Source organism: Quercus robur, chromosome 1 (assembly GCF_932294415.1).
Source record: "Quercus robur chromosome 1, dhQueRobu3.1, whole genome shotgun sequence".
Taxonomy (NCBI): Eukaryota; Viridiplantae; Streptophyta; class Magnoliopsida; order Fagales; family Fagaceae; genus Quercus; species Quercus robur.
The window spans coordinates 8,860,042-8,875,406 of record NC_065534.1 but is presented as its reverse complement, the minus strand read 5'-3'; the positions used below and the strand labels follow the sequence as shown (position 1 = coordinate 8,875,406).

General features: G+C 33.9%; 1 protein-coding gene across 5 annotated transcripts; it reads left to right on the top strand.

The window, feature by feature from the left end:
• The first annotated feature begins 2,826 nt into the window (after positions 1-2,826).
• Positions 2,827-13,307, top strand: LOC126719295 (DEAD-box ATP-dependent RNA helicase 37-like). 5 transcript variants are annotated; one of them, XM_050421876.1, is made up of 8 exons: positions 2,827-2,994; positions 3,394-4,284; positions 4,379-4,462; positions 6,214-6,456; positions 6,881-7,048; positions 7,321-7,434; positions 11,848-12,374; positions 13,114-13,307. In XM_050421876.1, the coding sequence occupies exons 2-7, from the start codon at positions 3,520-3,522 to the stop codon at positions 12,340-12,342; spliced, it is 1,869 nt and encodes a 622-aa protein (XP_050277833.1). In that variant the 5' UTR covers positions 2,827-2,994; positions 3,394-3,519; the 3' UTR covers positions 12,343-12,374; positions 13,114-13,307. The 5 variants fall into 5 exon arrangements, with proteins under 5 accessions (XP_050277833.1, XP_050277830.1, XP_050277845.1 ...); XM_050421873.1 differs by having other exon boundaries at positions 13,111-13,307; XM_050421888.1 differs by lacking the exon at positions 13,114-13,307 and adding an exon at positions 12,724-13,012.
• Positions 13,308-15,365: the final 2,058 nt, after the last annotated feature.

The following is a 15,365-nucleotide window of genomic DNA, read 5'->3' as shown; positions in this document are numbered from 1 at the left end:
TTTCGTCTTGGCCCCCAATTAGGTATTGTTCGCTTTAGGATGGGCAAGGATCGACTTACGTCCCACCTGCATGAATTTGCTCAATCCGAAATTCGTGCAGGTGGGACGTAGGTCAATCCTTACCCATCTCAAAGCAAACAATACATGATTGGGGGCCAAGACGAAAGTCCTCCCACATAAATATATATACAAAAAATTATATATTCAAAATAATAGTGTGGAACCTATTAAAGTTTGATATAATTTATTTAATTAAACAAATAAAATATTTCTATCATTCTTACCACTTCTTCCATATTGGAAAGTTACTCTTAAAATATAATGTCCATGCGATATACGGCTTAATTAAGAATCATGTGTAAACTTAAGAAAATATTTTTTAATTTGATTAAAATTAAATAATAAACATATTTAAGTGGTAAACTCAATTTAATAATTAAGAATTATAAACAACCCAAATTACTAAACATTAAAAAAAAAGTATTGAGATTTACATAAGAATTGAATTTTTGTATTTGAAAGCAAGGGAGGAGGCACTAAATTTCTACTTATCAAAACAAAATATGTAAATATAAACTTCAATAATTTTTTTTGAGAAAAACTAAGAGTAAGACCTTTGCAATAAGTTTGCATCGATAATTGAAAATAGTTTCATTAGCATTGAGATGTGATGAGAATTAAAAAGTAATACCTTTTTGCGAGGTCCTAGGCTAGTTTTGTGAACAACAATCTATATTATAAGTAAATGATGCATTTGGAATATAGATTATAACTTCAAGGTGTTTAAAACTTCAATGGATTATGCCATATCTTGACCAATATCAATTTTTAACCCTACACCTTCAATAAATTTCATTTTAGCAATTATTTTCTTATCCAATTCCAGTGTATATTTCGATTGACCCAAACTTGCTAAACCCTCTACACCTTAATTTTTATGATTTTTATCCCTCTTTAGAATCCTTTGTTGTGATCATATCTCAATAGATTATGGCTGATGAAGATCTAATTAATTAAGTTCCAAAAATTCAAAATTATTGTAAATAATAATTTTCAAAATTTTAATAACATGATTACTTCCATTTTTTTTCTCCTTAGAAAATTTAGGCTAAAAAATAAAGAATACATGCTAGAAGTAATGAGGATTGATCATACTTACCAATTATGGAATAAAAATCATAATATATATTACTTATTTTATCCGTCCATGAGTTGTATGTAAAATCAGAAAGGATATTAACATTTTAATCTCAAGAAGTTAATATGGTAAAAAATAAATAAATAAATAAAAGGTGATATGGAAAAAAAGAAATAAAGAAAAGAAAGAAGCAGTCCGTGACGTTAAATTATAATATATACATATATATATATATATATATATATATATATCCTAAACTTCTTGAAGAAGTTGACATGAAAAAAAAAAGAAAAGAAAAAAAGTCCATAAAAAAGGATATAGAACTTCTCATCTCAAGAAGTTGATATGGAAAAAAAGAAAAGAAAAAAAAAGGAGTCCATAAATAAATAAAAGGTGATATGGAAAAAAAGAAATAAAGAAAAGAAAGATGCAGTTCGTGACGTTAAATTAGAATATATATATATATATATATATCCTAAACTTCTTGAAGAAGTTGACATGAAAAAAAATAAAGAAAAGAAAAAAAGTCCATAAAAAAGGATATAGAACTTCTCATCTCAAGAAGTTGATAGGGGAAAAAAGAAAAGAAAAAAAAAAGGAGTCTATAACGTTAAATTAGAACAGATATAGAGTTAGGCCCTTTTGGATATACACCACTGTCAGTTTATTTAAAAAACCTTATCCCCTCTCCCCGTGTGTGTGTGTTCAAAAATACTTAGTATTCTCAAAAGAAAAAATAGTGGATTAATCCCAAGTTAGAAAATGAGTGAGTTAAAAAAAGTTTAAAGCCTGTGCTATGTATCTAAGAGTTAGACCTTTTTTGATATACACCATTGTAAGTTTCTTTAAAAAACATTATCTCCTCTTTCCATGTGTGTGTTAAAAAATATTTAGTATTCTATAAAAAAAAAAAAAAGATATAGAGAAGGAGTCCATGATGTTAAATTATATATATATATATATATATATATATATATGTATGTATCCTAAACTTCTTGAAGAAGTTGACATGAAAAAAAAAAAGAGTCCGTAAAATCAAAAAAGATATAGAACTTCTCATCTGAAGAAGTTGATATGGAAAAAAAAAAAAAAAGTTGATACGAAAAAAAAAGGAGTCCATAATGTTAAATTAGAAAAGATATAGAGGAGTCCATGATGCTAAATTATATATATATATATATATATATATCTCTCCTAAACTTCTTGAAGAATTTGACATGAAAAACAAAAAAAAAAGTGTAAAATAAAAAAGGATATAGAATTTCTCATCTCAAGAAGTTAATATGGTAAAAAAAAAAATTTGATATTAAAAAAAGAAGAGAAAAAGGAGTCCATGACGATAAATTAGAAAAGAGATAGCTTGTGAATTTAGTTTTTTCTATTCAATAGGTATCTTAGGTATAGCAGTTGTATGTCATCAAATAACTAAATTTAGTTTTTCAAACATAAATTTAATAAATTTTCTGCAATTTGGTGCAGTTACTTGGCGCAACCACGATTTCTAAACCCAACTTTTAATAAATTTTTTATAATTTGATGCAGTCATTTGACGCAGCCACGACTTCGAAGTCTAACTTTTAATATATATAGTATATTATTTGTGTCCACTAAAAATACTACCTTCTTATATTAGTAATAGTAAAAAGAAAAACGCACGCACAAAAATATATTCATTATATTCCCATATTCCATTTTCCAATTATATATATAGAGAGAGAAGCGAGCAAAGAGATATTTTTGTGCTGTTGCGTATTAAAAGCGTTCGTGTCTGCAAAATTTTAGGGTTTTCTGGATCTTCATCTTCTTCAACATCAACAACGATAACCACAACTTTGTCATCGTCTTCGATTCTTAGGGTTTTCTTCCTATCTCTCTATCTGTGTGTGTGTGTGTGCATGTGTGTGAGTTTATTTAGCTTTAGCTTTAGATTGCGGTGGTTCATTTTTTGTGTTTGTGATTCGTTGCCATTGTAGATCAGGACTGTTTTTTTCTTTGTATTATGTTTTGTTTGACTGGTGAGAAAATTGAGGGAAGGAGGAGCAAAAGGGTATATAGGGAATTTACTTGATTTTTGGTTGGTAGGGTTTGAAACAGATGTTATGTGGATGCAGATTTTTTTTTTTGTTTAAAAATCAAACTTTGATTTGCCATTTATGTTTTGTCTTAATTTTGATTTGTTTGGTTTTGCGTTATTATTAGATGAGTATGTCATTGTGACTTGCGGGTTTTTGATTTTCAAAATTTTGTTTGATCAGGGTATTTGGAATTTTACTGATTGTAATTCGTGGAGATATTGATTTTCAAGGAAGGGTTTTTGATTATTCTGTGAATTGTTAGGATTTGGGGTGTTGGGGTTGAGTGGGAATTGCTGTGAATTTGTCATGAGTACGAGAACTTCATGGGCGGATTTGGCTGCGAACTCTGCAGCTGAGAATGTAACTGCTGGGTCTTCTTCTGCTAACAATGGGCCTGTAGGTACGGCGTCAGCTCCTCCATCCCGGAGCACCTATGTCCCTCCACATCTTCGAAATCGCCCAGCTGTTTCTGATGCACCTGCTCCTGCTTATAGTGGGCCTGTTTCAAATAATGATCGAGCTGGGTATGGTGGCTCACGGTGGAGTGGTGGTCCTAGAAATGATTCTGGTCGATCTGGGTATAGTGGTGGTGGTGGCCGTGGTGGATGGGGGGGTGGCAGAAGTGGTGGTTGGGACCGTGGGAGAGAGAGGGAAGTGAACCCCTTTGCAGATGATGATGTTACTACAGAGGAGGCATTTATTGAGCAAGAGAATAGCGGTATTAACTTTGATGCATATGAGGATATTCCGGTGGAGACAAGTGGCGATAATGTGCCACCACCTGTGAATACATTTGCGGAGATCGATTTGGGTGATGCCCTGAATCAGAATATTCGGAGGTGCAAGTATGTGAAGCCAACTCCTGTGCAGCGGCATGCCATCCCCATCTCACTTGGAGGACGGGACTTAATGGCTTGTGCCCAGACCGGTTCTGGCAAGACAGCTGCATTCTGTTTCCCAATTATCAGTGGAATTATGAGGGGTGAGAGTGTACAGAGACCACCCCGTGGGGCACGTACAGTGTACCCGCTTGCTCTTATTCTCTCTCCAACTAGGGAGCTTTCAATGCAAGTGAGTTTAGTCATATGACTACTTTCATTATATGCTCTAATATTATGCATAATTTTATTAAAATAAGATTCCAAAATTTTGTTAAAAATTTCAGATACACGAGGAAGCTAGGAAATTTTCATATCAGACCGGTGTTAAGGTGGTCGTTGCTTATGGAGGAGCACCAATTCACCAACAGGTTTTGTGTTTATTTATTTTTCAAAAAGGAATATGTTCTCTTTTGGTGCTGTACACTGATTTATCATTATCCTGTTTGCAAAGCTGTGGTCATGATAGTCTGTGGTGCCTTCTGTTTTGATTGTAAACTAGTATATAAAGTTTTTACATGATTTTATTTATGTAGAATGTATTTTAAATGTTAATGTTCATATTGCTGTGGTTCACAAGTTGTGATGGTGCTTCTTTACAAAAAAGCATCACACACAATTATGAAAAACTCATTCCTTATGGAAAAATTTTACATAGTAGTGGTCAATTTTATTCATCTACTTAATTCTGAATCTAGGTGAGCTCTCATGATTTTGATGGATATATAGATACTTATTAATCCTCAAAAATTAGTATATACAATATATCATACATGTATGTATACAATGTACCCCAAGTTTGTGTTATCTTAAACTAAAACTAGACTTGTAACTTTTTAAAATATATTTTATATATAGAAAATTTCATTTTCACATGGATATGCCCCCTGCCCAATTGATATTTTGTGGGTCCCCTCTAGGAATCAGCCTCTCAAATAATTGGGGGTAAAGCTGTCAACCAACCACTTCTCCTAGACCTCTTAGAAGTGGGAGACTTGTGCATTGGGTATGTGTTGGTTACGTACTGTAGAGTATTGGGTATATACCAGTAATGATACACGCAAGGATGCTGCTCATTTTGGCTGTATGTGTGCTTCTTAGGTTATCTTCTCTTTGTGGTTGCTACTTTACAAATTCAAGTTGCTATAGGGTCATGATATGAAGGGATTTTTATCTTTTTACTTTCAGAATTTCATAAAAGGAATCTCTAGCCAATCTAAAAGAAGTATATGAGTTAACGTACCTGTCCGTTTCTGATCAAAATGAGAACAGTACAAGAATCAATAAAATCTCAGTTATTTAAGGAAAAAATTATGAAATATTTGTACTTTATATTTCATATAGTTTGATGACTTGCTGATCAATGTGTTTGAGCTCAGGAGGACTTCACCTTAGTTTGGTGGTACATTTTTCAATTTGCCTTTACAAGCTAAGCTGGCAGGCATTACAAATTTATACTATTAAGTTATTGAAGTTGGGTTTCAGATATCCAAACTTGATTCATAGTTTGACCTAGGCAGAGTCTGAAGTACTATTATTTAGAGATCATTCTTATTACCCATCAAAAAAAGAAAAAAAAAAAAGAACTATTATTTATAGATCATGGTTCAATTATCTTTGAAGGTTTTATTTTCCTTGTGTTAGTTTGGTGGATGTCCCCTGAAGTTCCAGACAATAAGTAGTTACAATAGTTGCAAATTACTTGGCAATTAAAATAATTTTTTGTCATTCTTGAATGTTTTGAATTTCAACTCTGATGAAAAATTTCCCTTCCCTTCCTCCTCTTCCCCCCCAAAAAAGAAGGATAAAGTACCCTTGAAATTCTCTCTGATGTTCTTGATTCAGCATGGTTGACACATAGACATTGGGTATAAAATTGGTGACACATTTTTTTTCGTTTGTCCTTGTGGATTTTGGGACTAAGGCTTTGTTCTTATTTTCTCCTTTAGATGGCCAATGTGTTGATGTTGGATACTCTTTGTCTGATATAGTTGACTCTGCAAGTTGTTTATTAATTATTCCTCTTTTCTGCATCTTGTCGCTCCGTTGAAATTCTTATTATGATATGCTAGCTTGATCTCAGGTATTTAGTTAGCAATCCTAACAAGTTGTGTTTTGGCAGCTGCGGGAGCTGGAGAGAGGTGTTGATATTCTTGTTGCAACTCCTGGAAGATTGGTAGATTTACTGGAGAGGGCTAGAGTTTCATTACAGATGATCAGATATTTAGCTCTAGATGAGGCAGATCGAATGCTGGATATGGGTTTTGAACCTCAAATAAGGAAAATTGTGGAACAAATGGACATGCCTCCACCTGGTGAAAGGCAGACCATGCTGTTCAGTGCCACTTTCCCAAAAGAGATACAGGTTCGTTTTCTGTCTGAATTTTTTCAATTGGAAGTATGATTTTCAACCAATGCTTATGACTTTTTGGCCATTCTGCCTGTTCTGCTAGAGAGTTAGGACTTTCATCTTTTCTTTTTCTTGGGGCTGCCCCTCCCCCCTGAACGGAGGTGGGGTGAGGGTGGAGGCGTATCAGTTTTGGTTCTTTACTCTTTAAATATGTGACGAGTCAGCTCTCAGCATGTGCTCCTAGTTTCTGTAATGCATTGTTTGCATAGAATGTTGCATCTCTTGACATGCATTGAGTATGAAAGTGGTTTGAGATTAAATCTTATGCAAACAGAATATGTCAGCTTTGCTGAAGATTTGTGTAGGACTAATTTTAATCTATGTACTTATTAAAAAAAAACATCTATGTTATACTCTTACCAATTTGGCTGACATGCAGAGATTGGCCTCTGATTTTCTTGCAAATTACATATTTTTGGCTGTTGGAAGAGTGGGCTCGAGTACTGATTTGATTGTTCAAAGAGTTGAATTTGTTCATGAATCTGACAAAAGAAGTCACCTCATGGACCTTCTTCATGCACAGAGGGCGAATGGTACACAGGGAAAGGTACCATTGCATAAAGATCATTTCTACATATTTTTTTTTGTAGTTATCTTTTTATTTATTATTTTTTTTTTTTGGGGGGGGGGGGGAGGGTCTGTGCGGGCTGGTAACTTTTTCTTATTGATGTAATGTGAACAGTTTATTAAATTGGGTTATTATTTACAATTTATTCTTTAAATCAATAAGCCTTATACTTCCAGGGAGGAGGGAGTTTGAATTTGTTGATCCAAATATGTAGTTGTTTGACTGTTGCTTTCATGATCTGGTTATTGCAGCAAGCTCTGACATTAGTATTTGTGGAGACTAAGAAGGGAGCTGATTCACTGGAACATTGGCTGTGTATGAATGGTTTTCCTGCAACTACTATTCATGGTGATAGAACACAACAGGTTTGTTTTGTTGTATGTATACTGTTGTTCTGGATGTCTATTTTCTTCTAGAGTATATGCAGTGTTGTTAAAAGCGCACTTAAGGCGCATAAAGCGCAAAGGTCTTGGGGCTTTTTCTCTTTAAAGCGAGGCACCCTCTTAAAAGCTCCCCTTAAGTGCGCCTTTTAGAACATTTTTATTAAATGCAAAGCACACTTTTTAGAGCTTTTTTATTAAGCGTGTGCTTTTTTGTAAATTAAAAAAAAAAAAAAAAATCCTGATTTGATTTTTAGCCATTAGATCTAAATATGTTTGATATAAGCCATTGATTTAATATATAAAAACTAATAGTGTGGTGTGCTACCATACACCTAAGCCTATTGCTTTAGATATTTTAGACCTTTTGGACCACGACCACACAAACAAACACTCAATTCAAGCAACAGGTTCAAGTTCTAGTTCACAACATACTCCTCATGATGGAGATGAGGGCTACAAATCTTGTGATGACAATGATGCTCCCTTGCTTAATGGGGATGATGATTATGTAGATTAGGATTGCATTGCATCATATGCATTGATTTTGTTGGGCAAAGATATTTTGTTAGGCAAAGATAACATTACTTAACATTCTAGTACTTTTTAGCCTTTGCCTTTTTTGTTCTATATTTCTATTTTGATTCAACCATGTTTCGTAATCATGGCCATCAAATATCATGGTTGCATATATTTTGTAAAGCACAAAAGAATTATATAAATGTTATATAAATTATATAAAATGTTTTATTGTAATTTATATGATTAATTGATCACTTGATTGTCGTATTGACCATTAATCAATTTTTTTCAATATATTAAATTTAAAAAAAAATGTGCGCTTCACATCGATCAGGCGAGTGCTTGCGCTTTGCGCTTTGTACCTAGGCTCTAGGAGGCCTTTGCGCTTAAGTGCGCTCAGCACTTTGTCCTCTGTGTGGTTGTGGTGGTGAATTAGTGCATGCCTCTTACTACCCCCAATTTTTAAATATAACAACAGACTTGGTACATGTGGATTTAACTACAATAACCATATGGCATATGTTAAATTTGGCCCTTAAGCTTGGCTGGCCTTATGCCACGTCACCATGCTCATCAACATCAATGTTATGCGGTAGACTGATACATCACATTCTGTCTAATTAAAGTTCAAACAGACTCAAATGAATATGCATGTGTTTGTGCATGTAGGATTATTTTGTCTTGGCAAGATGATTCTTTTGGAACTTGGTTATGCCTAGTGACATCAGTATTGGATTATTGGATAATTATAGTGATATAATATTGGACTAAGTGAAGTGGTGCTGGTGCTAAATCATTTTCGGTAGAGGTTCAATCTAATTCTATATAGATATAATCTAAGTAGGGACATTCTATTTAATTGATTTAGTTTTGCACCCGTTAGGGTCTGGAAAGCACCGACGTGGCAACAGGGGTGCCGCACCGGCGTTTGATGTGGGGTGCGGTGGGCAATGCTGCTGCCTGCGCGTTGGTGCTACGTCAGATTTTTTTTTTTTTTTTTTTTTTTTCATTTCCCGATTCGCGCTGACTCGGGCCAATTTGCACTGATTCGGGTTGAATCGAACTGTATCGGCCGGCTGAAACTGACCAATTCAGACTGATACTGGCTGATTCAGGCCGATACCGGCTTTGAATCAGGCCGATTCAGACGGTCTCTCTGCTCTCTGCTCTCTGTCTCCCCTCTCTCACTGTCTCACTCCCTAAGAACCCTTGGTCACAATCTCACAGTCTCAGTCTCCACTCACCAACAAATGCAGCAGCAGCAGCAGCCATTCCTTCAAATCTTATCTCGCTCCCCAAGATTCCCAAGTCCCCACCGTACACTTCTCACCCTTACTTCTATATATTATTATTATTATTATTATTATTATTATTATTATAAATCTTATAACATTGTTATTTTTCTGATTCACAATTATTAGTTACTTTTGAAATTATAGGATTTTATTTGTTGAACCCCTAAATTATAGGGTTTAAAAATGTATTTTTCCCCTCAAAAGTTAATATACTATTGCTCTTAAATTTTGGTATATGTTTATATAATGTGAAAAAAAATGCTTAGCAATATATTGAAAATATAAATAAAAATATTTTTAATAATTTTTTAATTGTCGAACTTGCACCCTACTTTTTCAAAAATTGCCGAGTCCCACACCCGCACCCGAATCTGGAAACGCACCCGTGCTTCATAGGTTAGGGTGCAACCTAGCGGTTGGAGGCTTGGGATGAGCTATAGACCCAAACATCCTGGTTTTGAGCCCCACAGGAGTTACCTTGGATTACGTGATACACGGTTTTAGCGGGGTGGGATTGTGTATTCGTGGTTTACTCCCCAGGGGTGGGTCCAAAGGGAGGGCCTTTGTAAGGTTCCATGTCATAAAAAAATTAGTTTTGCTAAAAATTCGTGGTTTCTGCCCCTTTTGAGATTTTTATGTGAGAAACAATTGGAACGGGTTTTCTTCTGCCCCTTTGTAAGGAGATTTTTATGTGAGAAAAGATTTCTGCCCCTTTGTAAGGCATTTAGATGCATGGAGTTGCGATTTATTGTAATACTAGTCACTACCCGTGCAATAGTTTAACAAATGTTATATATACTCACTTTGCTATTGGTACAACCATTTGAAAACAATTAAATCTAATTTTGAGAATGACGCAAAAAACTTAAAACAATACTAAGAATCTAATTTTCTGAATTTCAATTTCTACCAGAACAACATATTACAATGGAAGTTAAGAACCGATGTATCTTTTGGCAAAAATTCATAATGAGGGAGTCTTTTTATAATACAAAATAAAGATGCAGTACTTTTGTGCCTATCAAACCCCGACTCATACTTAGCAGACAATTTATGGGGACTGTTAAGACTGCCAGTGTTTGCAGAGTACTAATCCAACATAAACACACTGTCCTGATGGGAACTTACAAATTTATTAAAAAAATTATCCATTGCAGCATAGTTTTGGTCTTCCCTGTCATAAATGACCTGAAAGTAGAAAACTGGGGTCAATGTCAAGGTGGGAGCTGAGAGCCTTGTAGCTCAATTGGTTGACACTTCTTGGTGTTTCCAATGAAAACATCCAGGGTTCAAATCCCCCTCTCCAACTATCTAGTTATCAAAATTTCAAGGTGGAAGATTTGAAGGCAATAATGATAAAGGGGGAGAGCTGATTCCATTTGATGGAGAAAGGAAGAGTCCAAAAAGGGAGAGAGTCAGAAAAATGGTGAGTGGGATTAAATGAGGAAGTGGGAAAATTTTGGGATGCAAGAAGAAGGGTAAATAAGCGCTGGAGGACCATAAGGGTCAATCCAATGTGGCTCAACAGGAGGAACGTTTAAGTAAAGGCTAATCCTCCTTTTTTAAATATGGGATAGATTCTGAAACACACACATGTGCAAACCCAACACTTCATCTTTCAAGATCCATCAACTGCCCAATGTCCAATTTTCAACTCATTTCTTACTTTTCTAATTTCTATAGCAACCGAACATATTATCCTTGCTCCAGAATTCCAAATTCAAGAAAAATTATTGTACTTGACTTTGAAGAATTATCTTAACCTCCATTAGCATAGAACTGAGGAGCATTACTCAACCACCACCAGTATCACCACCCTCATTTGCCTGCCTCCTAACCACAATCCTTGTAGCAGGATTTCTAGAATAGGCCCCCCCCCCACAAAAAAAAAAAAAAAAATACTGAATAGGTATAATTCTCTAGAATTCCTCAAACCTCCATGAAATGTTACTTTCCATGGAACCAGAGATCAATTTAAATTTAGACTTCGCAATGAATTTTTGGGCTTGATCTAACTTGGTCCATGTATACCACTGTTTGAGCAGAATCCATCCTGTTGTTTATAGACTCTCTTTCCTTTTGTACATAATTTCATTTTTGTTTTGTTTCTTGTACATATTTTTCTTGGTTACTTCATCCTCTTTCATTGAAGAGTAGTCTTCTCTTTTAATGAAGTTTTATTACTTGTAATATATATATATATATATATATATATTTATATGGCAATCGCATTCCTAGCTCTGAAAGATTTCCAATTAAACACAACATCATCAGCCTCATCTAAACCAAACATTCTACAAATTAAGTATGTTTCATTAAAGCATTAATGTAATTTTCCTGCCAGCATTTAGTCAGGGATTTTTAGAACTCTGACTTCTAAACTGTGTCCTTGTGTCAAGAACTAGACAATTGACATCAGGAGAGAGCCCCACAGGAGATACTTGTCCTTGAGGCTTCTTTAAATGGTGCTTATACTTATGTTTGAGTCTTTATTCAGCAACTGGTCACTTGTACAAGATCAATTTTTTAGTTTCATGTGCATTGTCTCATCTGTAATTTTTTTTATCCTACATGTATGCAGGAAAGGGAACAGGCATTGAGGTCTTTTAAAAGTGGGAACACCCCAATTTTGGTTGCAACTGATGTGGCCGCACGTGGTCTTGATATTCCCCATGTTGCCCATGTAGTCAACTTTGATCTACCAAACGACATTGATGATTATGTCCACCGGATTGGTCGGACAGGGCGAGCTGGGAAAACGGGATTAGCTACTGCCTTCTTCAATGAGAACAATTCATCGATGGCACGGTCTTTATCTGAGCTAATGCAAGAATCAAATCAAGAAGTGCCTGCTTGGCTGTCACGGTATGCAGCTCGATCTTCCTTTGGTGGAGGGAGGAACCGTCGTTCTGGTGGTAGATTTGGTGGACGTGATTTTAGGAGGGAAGGCGCTTTCAATAGGGGTGGTTCTGATTATTATAGTGGAGGCAACAGCAGTGGTGGATATGGAGCTTCATCTGGTGGGTATGGTGGAGGATATGGAGCTTCTTCTGGGGTGACCAGCGCTTGGGACTAACTTTTGACTTCTGAAGCAGTAATGGTCTCTAGGTAATATGGTTGTGAACTTATACCTTCTTCTATAGGGTCATTTTTGGTTTCCGTGACATCTTTTTTGTTAGTGTTTTAAGCTTTTGTTGTTCTATACTGTTAGAAGTGCTTATGACTTATGAGGGAGGTGATGATGTTTGCTTGGTATTGGTGCGCCACAGGAATTTATGTAAGTTTGTAGGTGTTGGAGAGAAAGTACTAACCCATTAGGGATTTCTTTGCCCTTTTTTTAAAATTTTATCTGTCCTCTTTTCTATTTGGTGGTAATTTTGGTGGGTTATGGGTTGTAGAATATGTAGTGGGAGAGGGTGAAGGTTTCTTTTTGACCGCTTCTTTGTTTTTCTCATAGGCATGTTCTTTTCAACCCAAATTATGTTGGGGTAATATTCTTGAGGCTCTGGTCCTGGTATTTTTCTTCTTCCCTTTGTCAAGTATTTCTAAGGCTTTTGTAATATTTTGGTTTTGACTGAAATAATACAAAGCTCTTGTTAAGCGAATGCGTCACTCGAGTAAATTACCTGGGGCATGTATTCATGCAATTTGTTGTCTTAGGAATGATGGAAGTTAAAGTTTGTTCAATGTTAAGAGAAACATTGTATGAGATTGCATCTTTATATGATATTATGCTTTTTCACTTATTGATTCTCACTATCTTGATTTCTGTGGTATGGTTATTTTCAGAGCAGTAAGCCTATTCGATTACCAAGTTAAATATAATATTGTCTTCTTTTATCAGCAGGCACACATGCATTGCTGATTTGCACACAAGTCACCGAACAGGCTTTGCCTTCTCTTTAGCTGACAGCATTCTTTTTTTTCAATCTCTTTTTCCCCTTGGTATTGTCTTTGAAGTCACCGAACAGGCTTTGCACATATTGTCTTTTTTTTTTTTTCCTTGGTATATAACAATTTATCAATAAACATCTTTTTACATTTTTTTTTTCTGTTTAATTTTGTAACAAATTAAACCATGTTGTTTTGAAAGTGAAAAATTAAAACCCATTAGGAAAAAGCAACAGATGAAATCTTATAAATTCGAAAGTAACAAATTAAACTCTAAAAATAAATTTTATGTTGAAGTCTCATATAATAATAAAAAAATTAGACCTTACTATTGTTGTGTTAGAGGTTTAATATGTATGGAGGATTTTATTTGTTAAAATTTAAATTCTTAAGAGGTATATATATATATATATGTGTGTGTGTGTGTGTGTGTGTGTGTATTTTTTTATTTTTTTTTTCACTTTTGAGGCTATAGACTTTTTGTTACTTTTTGAAGGTTTAATATGTAATTTTTCCTTTTTTATTTTTTTTATTTTTTTTATTTTTCGCCACAGTAAGCGGCGGGCATGCATTTGCGCCCTTGTTTGATTGAGGGGTATAAATAGAAATGTACTCAAGTTTGTATTCAATATAAAATCAGATTACGTGTTCTAACTTTGTTCTTTGTTTTTATAGTCTAACAAGCTTGAGTTTGTTTTGTTCACCAGTTATTTTATCATTTTATTTATTTTCCTTTATATACCTAATACCACGAATAAAAATTTGGGGTCTAAAAAAGGTTAGAATCATCATCTTATAACGTTAAATTCATATATAATTTACTATGAAATGGATTCTACATATTATTAGTCAATTATAAATTATAATTTTGCATTTATTTATGAACTCTCATAATCTAATTTTGAGTATTTATAAATATTATTTATACATGCATACATATATAAACATATAATTTTATGCATTCAAATAAAGTTTTATACATGAGCTTAATTACGAATACGTTATTAATATTTAAATTAAAACTTGGGCTTGAGTTTTTGACCCATTTTCTAAATAAAAAAATATAAACAATTTTTTTTTTTTTTTTTTGAGTGAGCTGTTTACAAAAGTTTGGTTTATTTAAAAGTTTGGATTATTTATAGTTTTGGATGCAAACATATTTTTATTGATTCTAAAGTCTCGTAATTACATGCAAGATTTAGAGATTTCATTAAATAATCCAAACGATGCATAAAAAATAATTTGAGAAAATACATCTCCCTATTAGAAGTCCTGTACCATGTAAAAAGTAAAATTCTAAGATATACTTGTGCAAGCAGAAATAAGAAATATAATTTCTACCCCTATGAGGTTTGGTGGGTGGTAGGTCTTATGATCAAATCTCAAAATGTGAAGTGTTTGGGATTAATTCGATACTACTAGCTCAATGTCTACTAGTGTCTTTAGAGGAGTTGGGTCAAGCTATCGATCGATTGGTCCCCCCTTCTCCTACTTTTGTAAGTCATATTTTAACGTATAAGATTGTAAATAGTCTTTTTAAGCAACCCAAATATTAGTTTTGACAAAGAAGAGGAGATAATTATTGGTGACAATCTTGATTATCATTCATGGTAGTAAGAGTTCTACCTCGGATCTTTTGTCTAGTCAACTAACTATAACAATTGACTTGTAATCTCTCATGTACATCTTCTAGTAAGACAAAGTTGTAGACCAACCATCCTAGAAAGTAAAATAAAAGGAGAAAAACAAAACCACGTGCACAACGAGACAAAAATTAGTTGCCAGTTCTAATCGGAAAAAGCCAAAAAAAGAAGAAAAAACAGAAGAGATTTTTATTTTATGGGTGGGGAACATATTTGATCTTCAGGACAGAGGAAAGTAGAATAAGTAATAAATAAAAATAAATAAATAAAAAGCCCTTTGGTGAGCAATAATGATTTATTTCATAGATATATAATTTTTCACAATATATGGGTTTCGTAATTATATAAGCCACATACGAATTACATATATTAGGTGCCAATTTTGTGAGATGTATGAAATATTATTTTTTAATCATTATTATTTTTTTTTTTAAAAAATTACATACACATTTTATTTTTTGGGCGGAATAATAAAAAATAGAGTTTCCGGTGTGAGCTTATCGACCTCATGCCATATGATGACAATAGACAATATCATGTATACCACGCGGGCTTTACTGAAACT

What these genes read in the sequence shown, in the direction of transcription:
- LOC126719295 (XM_050421876.1), top strand. Translation starts at nt 3,520, where the DNA reads ATGAGTACGAGAACTTCATGGGCGGATTTGGCTGCGAACTCTGCAGCT. An exon ending in CTAGGGAGCTTTCAATGCAA is followed by an intron (nt 4,285 to 4,378) that starts GTGAGTTTAGTC and finishes TAAAAATTTCAG; the next exon opens with ATACACGAGGAAGCTAGGAA. An exon ending in CTTTCCCAAAAGAGATACAG is followed by an intron (nt 6,457 to 6,880) that starts GTTCGTTTTCTG and finishes GCTGACATGCAG; the next exon opens with AGATTGGCCTCTGATTTTCT.